At 41.8% G+C, this 10,476-nt stretch overlaps 1 protein-coding gene across 1 annotated transcript in view; it reads right to left on the bottom strand.

Annotated features, from left to right (window-relative positions):
• ablim2 (actin binding LIM protein family, member 2) overlaps window positions 1–9,544 on the bottom strand; it is a 55,774-nt gene extending 46,230 nt beyond the window's left edge. Inside the window, exons 1-2 of the mRNA XM_079214619.1 lie at window positions 9,367–9,544; window positions 315–479 (exon numbers count right to left, since the gene is read on the bottom strand). Coding sequence (XP_079070745.1) covers window positions 315–479; window positions 9,367–9,382 — 181 coding nt within the window. The 5' untranslated portion in view covers window positions 9,383–9,544. The remainder of the gene's footprint in view (window positions 1–314; window positions 480–9,366) is intronic.
• Window positions 9,545–10,476: the final 932 nt, after the last annotated feature.

The following is a 10,476-nucleotide window of genomic DNA, read 5'->3' on the forward strand; positions in this document are numbered from 1 at the left end:
TATCCTTCCTCAGAAAGATTAGCCACATTAGTGTCCAGTGTTTTCCCATAATGGTCCATGTTAAGGTCTATTTACCTCTGAAAGTATTTCATCTAATCTACAAAAAGATAGATGTTGGTAATTTTACCAGTTGCACATTCACAAATGGTCAATATAAATATATTTCTGTTCTATGCATCCTCAAAAACTACTGATTTCCTTTCGAGTCTATGCTGCTACTTGGCAACCAAATGTCTCTCATAGACTTCTGAGTTTGTGAGAATGGAGGGTTGTGTGGTGACAAAGATACCAGGTGATAGCTGGCTGGTACTTACCTTTACAGGCGAAGCACTTGATGTGGAAGTGTTTGTTCTGGACCCGGAGTGCCTCCCCTTTGCACGGCTTACCACAGTTCTGACAAGGGATCGGTCCTCCTCCTCCTTGCTTTGGTTTCTGCTTCTGCTGCTCTAGAGGGCTGTGGACAGCCTGCTGCTGAAACACTGCAGGAATAAAGGAGAGAACCAGTTCAGTCTTATTCTAGTACACAGGACACATACTGTAGAGACGCAAACAATGAAGAGAACAGCCAAACTGACACTTGGACATATTGCATTTGATGACACATCTACCAGACAGTGTGGCCAACTATGTAATATGACATATCAATTGAAGTCTTTGTCCTATTTCCCTTTGTTTCCATCCCCATCTACATCCTCCCATCCAGAAGGCTATCCATGACATCATGCCAATAACTGAAGACAGAAGTAGAGGCCATTGGTGCAATATTTAACTGGTTTTCATTCTGATGTATACAGTGAGTTTCATCCTCCTTTAGGGTTCCATGCATACATACCACAGCCATTCCACAATAAGGGTAAATGTTAAGGGCTACAACTGACATGATCAATCACAGAAATTAAATCAGAGATTCTACGAAAATACAATAATTGTGGGGAAAATTCTGGATATTTGGAATCAAATATGTTTTCGCATTGAAATACTGTGTATATAATACCAAATACTGCTTATACAATAAATATCTCCATCAGCTCCGGCCTTCAAAACACTTCATAGTGACCCCTTTATTGATACAAAGGATGTTTGTCTCCACTGGGATGTTCAAGCTCCAAGCGCCATGATCTCCCTTGAATAATTACATACACTACTTTTAGTGTCATATTTCCTTACTGCAAAAAACATTTCCTAATCCAAAAATACCCAGTTCATCACTGAGGATGTCACATCAGATAAGGATATGTGTCTTTGACATATTCTTAGATGAATGTGGGCACACACACACACACACACACACACACACACACACACACACACACACACACACACACAGTTGCTCTGCTGTGTTCCACGGCCCTCTGGGTCAAACCCAGTTGTACCCCACTACAACTACCCTGCTGACATCACCACCATACAGCATCATCAGTACATTTCTCCATTTTCCCCTCTCATCATAACCTTGGCAGAGTATGTTCACATACTGATCAGCCTTTTAATACCGACGGCGACATCAGCCGAATGAAAGCCCCTTTGTGTTCTCAGGAAACTCCATCAGGCTTCCATGGTTACCGGTAATTGGGCTTGGAAAAGGGTTCATCAAATGAACTGATTTAGAGGGAGACAGAGAGAGAAGGAAGCACAGGGATAATAGCTGTGAGCCAAACAAACCTGCTGGTGGACGTCCTATTTCCGTGTCCACTGGTTGTTTGTTGGGGGTTTTTTGGGCACAATGTTTTAAATTAGATTAAGTGAAAGCTACAGGGTTTTACTGTTTTTCTAAGATCTATAATGTGGGAAACTTAATTGAGACTGCAGACTGCAAAAGTTTAATTCCCAAAGTGGATCTTTATTAAAATACAAAGTGAAAAAGTGTACCTTGGTGATGACTGAACATTCTTGAGGTCAGCAAATGTAATCAAAATATGTAATATGTTTTCTTTGGATGATGCTAAAAGAGCTGCTTTGATTCAATCCATATGTCTGGATTACAATTTGATCTCTGATTTAAAAACGTGCTGATTTACAAATTGAATCAAGACAAGAATATGGATTTTGTTGCCTAGATTCTATTGTTGGGAGTAGGAGGGGCTTTATGGAGCGTATATGTGGGCACGCTGACCAATAAAGACAAGAATTTAGGAGGGGAAAGTCTTGAGTCCTCATAAAAAAGGTCTGAGGCCGGGTTGATTGCAACCATCTGGAAAAGACAACAGTCCAAAAGTGAGACAGGGTTGGCAGCAGGGATTGGTAGTCGCAGGGGAGCTAGCTAAAGCATGCACTGCTTTACCCCTGCACCTGTTGGGTTGGAGGTTGGGATCCAGTGTCCTTACTTCCTCTTCAAACAGCAAATAGAAGAGAAGGGCAGGCATTGGATGGAGACAGGAGATGATCTGTTGGGCCAGATGTACAATCTAGCAAGTTGACCCAGACATTCAGGCTGCCAGTAACCAAGACACTGTAGTGGCCTGTGATACGGGTCCAATAATCTGCCAGTGGGTTATGGGGGAGCAGTTTGCTGTATAGATTTGATTACAGCCTATTGATAAAATGAATAAGTGACCAACAAAGTTTCTCTTCTCATGTCCTTCTTGAGGGCTTAATCATGGCAGTGATTTGCATCTTAATTTGTCAAGCATTTTAAAATTCAAAGTAGTCAGGAGAACAATCTTTCTTTTCGCTATAAGTATATTTGGCCCGAGGATGATGCTGTGTCTCCAAGTCCATGTTGATTCCAGCTGGATGGTGATCATATGATTCCCTGCTGGATAGTCACTTATTTACAACTTTATGTCCGAGCATTCACTTGAAAGTCATATATTGCCACAAGTCACTAATAGAAGTCAGTGAGGAACAAATCAAGTATTGGCTCCATCCTGGGTTCCCTCCTCTTCTCTCTGAACATCAACTCTCTCGGCTCTGTCATTCGCTCACATGGCTTCTCCTACCATAGCTATGCTGATGACATCCAACTGATTCTCTCGTTTCCCCAATCGGAATCACAGGTAGCAGCACGAATCTCTTCCTGCCTGACTGACATCCCTCAGTGGATGTCCGTACACCACCTGAAAATTAACCCTGACAAGATTGAACTACTTTTCCTTCCAGAAAAAGGCTCTCCCACCCACCACTTGACTATTACCTTCAACAACTCTGTGTTGCCCCGACCCCGACTGCCAGGAACCTCGGTGTGACACTCGACAGTCAACATCATGTACGTACATGGTGCTCAACATCCTGTAGGTCCATGGTGCTCAACATCCTGTAGGTCCATGGTGCTCAACATCCTGTAGGTCCATGGTGCTTAACATCCTGTAGGTCCATGGTGCTCAACATCCTGTAGGTCCATGCTGCCCAACATCACGTAGGTCTATGCTACACAACATCCTGTAGGTCCATGCTGCACAACATCATGAGAATACATCCCCTAATCACTCAGAAGGCGGCACAGGTTCTCGTCCAGGTTCTGATCATCTCACGCCTTGACTGCTGTAACTCCCTCCTGGCAGGTCTACCTGCTAGTGCCATCCAACCTCTGCAGCTCATCCAGAATGCAGCAGCTCGACTGGTCTTTAACCTCCCCAAATTCACCCAGACTACGCCGCTCCTCCGCTCCCTTCACTGGTTACCAGTGGCTGCAGCATCCGCTTCAGTCTACATCCAGGACATGGTAAAACCTCACACCCCAGCCCGTTCACTCCACTCGGCTTCTGCCAATCGGCTTGTAGCTCCTTCACTGCGAGTTAAACACTTAACAAAGTCACGACTGTTTGCTGTCCTGGCTCCTCAATGGTGGAATGAGCTCCCCATTGACATCAGGACAGCAGAAAGTCTCTACATTTTCCGGCGTGAACTAAAAGCACATCTCTTCCGACTATACCTTGAATAAAAACATTTTAAAAAGCACTTTAGTAGCACATAAATGGCACTAACTTATAGCACTTTGTAGTTTGTCACTGTTGAAGAAATTGTACTTTCTTGATTCTTGTTGTTCTGAGTTTGTACTCATGGTTGAATGCTCCTATTGTAAGTCGCTTTGGATAAAAGCGTCAGCTAAATGTAATGTAACGTAATTATAAAACTATGTTTTGCACCAATGACTCTCTGTCCTTTTGTCCAAGCAACTAGTAGTAGAGAGGTGAAAGGTTAAGATCTCAATGCCCTGACATTCCTGTGCTTGTTGTTGGAGAAAATATGCACTGAGTGGAAAGTAGAGAAAAAGAAAGTGGAAATAGGGAGAGGAAATAATTCAGTTGGTGATGTGAGAAAGTAATGAGTTTCTTTCTTTGATTGAGAAATAAGAGTAACTATAAGAGTAACTGTGCCCTGTAAGCAGATAAAGATGCCTTCCTCCTCCCACCTCCCCTACCCGGGCCGGTGCCCAGTCTCCAGGACCAGTTGTCTACATTATCAATCAGCCGTTCTGGTGTCTGTTCTCTGGCTGACAGCCACTACTAGCTTCGTTGTACCAAAGGTCGCAGCCAGGCAGAAAGCTATCTGGGCAATGCACATGTCTGTGCTGCATGCAGTCACACCACTGGAGGTCTCGGGGAACACACACGGACGTCTGCAGGTTACCACCCGCACGCGTATACCGTACTGCCCAAACATAGGCATGTGGCTAACCATACAGATAGAAAGGATCTCTCTTGATGCATCATGAAGAAGAACCCATACATGTGTGCAATTAGGTTACTCACAATAAAAGAGAAGGAAAACGTTCAGTGTCTTCAGGGTCTTGCTCAAACACACTTCAATAGAAAGTGTTTAATGCTGGGATTGAAATTGGGAACCTTCCTACTTCATACAACACTGACAACCGTAGAGAGACACACTTCTACAGTACCTCCACTACTTCAACATGAAAAGGCATATACGTTACATGTACATGTACTCAGGAAGCACAGCCCACAGTGGAACACACACACAGTCACATCTCAGATGCCTTTTCCAGAAGCCGAGCACTCCCTAAAAATAGAGCGTTCCCTCAACTTACGGGGATCCATCCCATGGTTCTCTGCAACATGCCTGGTGTGAACCATCTGCAGAGGTGGCAAGAGTTCAACGTGGTGGCCGAGCTGTTGACCGTGGGGATTTTCACTAAACACACAAACAGTAAACACACGAACATGCTCAAAAAGAAGTAGAACATGATATTCCTTTTTTAAAGGAAATCCAGTGAATATATGGCATGACAGTGTTGCTTGAGAGAACTGGTCTACAGGTCCTTCACAATACCATGAAGGAAATCATTTTCTTTGATGTTTTTCTTTTCCTTGTTTCTGTACCTCCTTTACAAATAATTAGCCTTTGAATCATTTCAAGGATTATGAACTCCTTTTCTCTGGCATTAATTGTTGCAAAACTGGAATAAGAACTCGAGACAACTGCAGAAAGACTGCTGCCAGACACTGGTCAGTAATGTTAGTGGGTGGTTGACCTGCTTGCAATGCTTTGAGGAGAACGTATTTGTGATATTCATATGAAGCTACCTTTGCAGCATATTGAACCAATCATGAAGACTGAAAAGCCATTGCATGGCACTGAAATGTTTTAAAAAAATCAACACTATATGCTAAATTCCATTTTAATTTGGAAAATGAGCTACTGCCTGTATCTGAATTCCCCATTGCTCATCTATGTTAGCATGGATATTGTTCATGATTATTTTAATTAAGAAGGGACAATACATTAATTAAATGAGCTATCATGTAAATGTGACAGATTAAGCCATGCAGGCTGTGCATGCAGGCTATAATGGCTTTACCTTTGTTGAGTCATTACTTCACTGCTAAAACATAAAAGACTCACTACATTATCCCACCTCACTCCATCATCTGAACTCACTCCATCATCTCACCTCACTCCATCATCTCACCCTCTCTTTGTGCCAAGAAGAAGACATGAACAGAGCCTGTAGGCAGAGTTCACTGAATACAAGGCCTGTAGTAGAAACGGTGAAAAGTAGCATGGCCTAATTTACGTGACTATGGATACACACAGAATAGATTAACGAGATAGATAAAAGAGTGTGCTTTCTAATGAATATGGTCTTTGTGTGAAAACATATGATTCCTTCCATTCCAGTGGTGGATGACTCTGAATATTTCTTCCACGTGGATAACAAACAGATATGATGCCACGTGTTTCTGCAGCTGTTTCTACTGGAACATTGCCGTGTCGCTGCTTCAAGTCAAAACACTCAGCATAAATGCCATAATGTTCCTCTCTGCTATGTCAAAGCTCCAATAGAATCCTGCAACATACGACCTAATATATGAACTTACTGATCACATACTTTGTCTGCTGTTTTTCATGGTTTGATTTAGAAAATATTAATGCTTCAGCATAAAGTTACATTTTAGGTAGTGCTGATCAATATATATATATATATATATATATATATATATATATATATATATATATATATATATATATATATTGTTTCCTGTGTTTCCTGGTTGGTGATGCAATTTTCTGAACCTACCAGAGTTCAGAAAATTGCTGTTCATCTAGTTGCCTTTACCCACCTAATCATTATATCCACATTATTGATGATTATTTAGAACATTTCAAACATCAATTGATACCATGAAATTTGATTTTCCCCACATCGCACAGCCCTAATCTTAGGTAATAAATAATATGAGGAGGACCCATCATGACTTTTATGAAGGATACTGCAGTTTGTGTTTCCTCACAAGCTGGCACTAAACATGGTGAACAATGATGTCTCCCTAACCTTGACTTTGACTTTCCTCTTGTGAGCATGTTAAAGATGTGCCACGTCAAGCTCGGTTTCATGGAGAAGTATCAGCAGAGAAGACACAAAACCAGGCCAAGAGGAAACAGTAGTACCTCAGACTGAGCCTGGGGACCCAAGCCATTTATAGACAAAGATGAAGAGACAGACAATGAGAGAAAAAAAGAATCAGCCTGGTTAAAGTGCTCTGTAACAGCAGGGATCATGTGACTGATAGAGACACTGATGCAGCAGAAGACTGCTGAGAATGTAACAGTATGTGTGTACAAAAATGTATGTGTGAGGGATGCCCTGCTAATCTAATAACTGTTCATCACAGCTGATTGGGAGGAACACAAAGGTGTTTTAGTAAAGAGACAGTGAGGGATTGGAGCTGCGTGTGTTTGCAGCCCAGAGACACAGCATGACTCATGAAGAGAGCTCTCTGTAGAAAGCGCTGTGTCAGCTGTTTGAGCAAAAACAAGCCGGTTCAGCACCACACAGACCTCGATGCACAACCACGGAACTTTATACCTTGAAGTGCAGACACACATTATAAAGTGTCCAAGTGGGCAAAGAGGGACTTTAATAAGTAATATAGATGCAATAATTGCCACAGTATATTATGCAGAAAATAGTGTTCTTTAAATCTGACTGCAATTTAATGTGTTTATTATAATTTGTGATTAGAAATCATGACACAATCATGACCCAAAAACCTTTTCATTTAAATTAAATATCAACAGGGTAATGCTAGCAAACTGGCCGACACACAGATGGTTTGTTTACTGAAAGGTCCAGAATAGTGAGGGGCGTCGCTGTGACTGCTGACCACCAGCCAGCCATTACATCACACACCCAGGATACACTGTCCTTGGCTCAGTTTGTGTGTGTGTGTGTGTGTGTGTGTGTGTGTGTGTGTGTGTGTGTGTGTGTGTGTGTGTGTGCCTTTAGACTACACACCTGTATGAATGCATGTGTATGTGCACAACACCGTGTCTATTTCTACACGTCTTTGCTGTTGGTTATTAGTTTTAATCTAATTACAAAAAATACAAATAAAGAATCAACGCTCCGTCTTGAAGCATGTGTTTCTGTCACATTATGATGGCAGTAGACGAAACACAGTGCTGCCCTGCATTTAGACAACACCAAACAGCCACAGACTAAAGACTGGATCGGCTTCAAGAGGCTGTTGACGACAAGACACTGGCGAGGAGAGGAAATATGTGTGGTGTTAGGAGGCTTCTTTTTACAAGCAATTAGGTTTAGGTCAGCAGTGGAAAGTACATTCATTCGAGGACTTAAGCTTACACCTAAGTTCAGAGTCAAATTCTTATCCTGGTTTCACTAGCAGGGCGTCAGATACCGACACTTGGGCAGCGGCCTTCGCCGTCTTGACAGAGACTCACAAGGCGTCCTTAAGCATCGGGAAGAGACGCATCGGGTTTCAACTAAGTCCAATGTGAACCCATCCGTGTCAATATTCTACAGACAGAGAGAGAACGTTAAGCAAAGGAAGGGCAGTGGATGGGCCGAACAAACACAGGACTTTCACTCAGGAGACCATTGCTCCTGTCATTATTAATTTGACTGAGGATGTTATGTCACATGACGTTATGGGAAGTATTGTTATTACTAAAGCTTCCTACTTCTGGATCAATTTTGAACTTGATACGTAAGTGCATTTTGCTGCTCATACTCCTGTCCTGTTACTAGTCAAATTTTGTATGTAGTACTTTTACTTTTAATAGAGTACTTGACATGCTAGTATTACTTTTAAATTCTTCCACCACCACTGGTACAGTCCAAATAGTCCAAACCAAATCGTGCATTTTATCTCAAATCACATACGTTTTGTTCGCCATTATTGTAACTACACAATATAATACCAAAAATAATCAATGTAGTTATTCTCAACCCCAGAGCGTATTGTTCACCCTCAGTGAAAACAAGTCCTAGGAATATTATGGGGAAATTTGAAGAAGACTCAAGTCTATATTAAAGGAAACAGTATTTGCAGAGAACATTTTAATATACTAAAGCACTAAAAGGTCACTACAATCTTATTATGCAATACCAAAGACACCCTGCACATCAGCAGGAATATCAGAGTGATTTCTTCTTAGCAACTGGCCCTCATCCCTTTGTGAGCAGCTCATGGCTGAGCTCCCAGTGATAGAGATGCAGGCAGGGGACCAACACAACACTTTGGTTGCCAGGATGTTGCAGTGAGGAGGCAGCAGATCAACCTTCAGCAAACCATCCAGCCAGCCACCACAGCCTTGTTGTTGTCCGTCACATTCACACAGCATATTCACAGAGAAAGTGCTCCACGCTTCTGACTAGGCTTACATAATAGGAGGCCTGTTTATCTGTGGGTTAAGGACTTCCATAGATATGCATAGAACTAAATGCAGTAAACACAAACACAGTCATATGACCTAGAACTAGAATGAGTTGTGGGATTACAGTGTAATATGATATATTGTGGAAAAGAGTAACTGTCTACTAAATATAGGAGTGAAATGGTAAGAGGTAAGTCCTGGATAATTACAATCTTTAGCTACGACCTCTCTTCTCTCACAGACAGGTGAACACACCACAAATAGCTTGTTAAAGGTCATCATTACCTTTCTCCTCTGGCATCGTCAATCTGTTGTTTTCCCAAATATGATATTGTGTTATGTCCTTCAGTGATAGTTATTAAAGACAATATCCCGAAAATCTGTTCAGAGTCCTCCGATAGTGTTGCAACACATCCTCCACACAATCTGCAGCTCTGGTGTAATAATAGACAGAGCACAGAGTGAGCGCTCTGTCCGCCACTATCTCTGGAATGAGCTGGAGGTCTCTCTCTCTCTCTCTCTCTCTCTCTCTCTCTCTCTCTCTCTCAGAGTTATTGCAGCTATCTGTTATAAATAGAAGCATGCGCTGCTCAAAGAGAATGACACCTCCTCATGCTAGTTTATCACTGGGCGTGTCCCGGTCTCCCCAGTCCACACCAAACTCAACTTTGACATCTCTGTGATAACCACACAAGGGTTCAGTATGTTCAAAATGTGTTTGGTGGAACATAGCACAACAGAGGCTACATGTTATACATTTCTCCTGGGTTAATGATTCCATAGGATAAGGGATGTACAGTATAAAAAGCAGTATAAGACATTTAGGAAGTATTCATCTGCTCTTTTTGTGTGGTATACCGACTTTATTTATCCAACCACCCTAACTGCCTACAACTTCTAGCAGACTGAGTTAGAATTTAGTGGAGTTGACAGTGGACGTGAATGGTAAATGGACTGTAGTTGTAAAGCGCTTTAACACTACATGACATCCTTCACACCCATTCATACACCAGAGGCACAGCTACAGGAGCAGTTTGGGGTAAAGTGTCTTGCCCAAGGACTGATCCACAGTCACATATTGAATATATAAAGCAATGGTAAAATATGAATAATAATCTACCACTAAATTAAACAGAAAACATATACAATGTCTTCAGTAACTCTGAGTGAGTCTTGTGTGTCACAATATCTTTCTCAGTATTTCAAAGTTTTGGTACTAGATGAGGACTACATATCCCTCAGCTGTCCATCAGATAAACTTAGCTTGCTAAACTATAAGCAACACGAAAATACAAAGGTGGCTAGTGAAGCAACAACTTTTCACTACTTCCTTATACGACTCAATCTAAAAGCAAAATTGTTGGTGCAACTGCTGCTTGAAATGAACAGTACACA

This window comes from Taurulus bubalis (assembly GCF_910589615.1).
Source record: "Taurulus bubalis genome assembly, chromosome: 3".
NCBI classification, from domain to species: Eukaryota; Metazoa; Chordata; class Actinopteri; order Perciformes; family Cottidae; genus Taurulus; species Taurulus bubalis.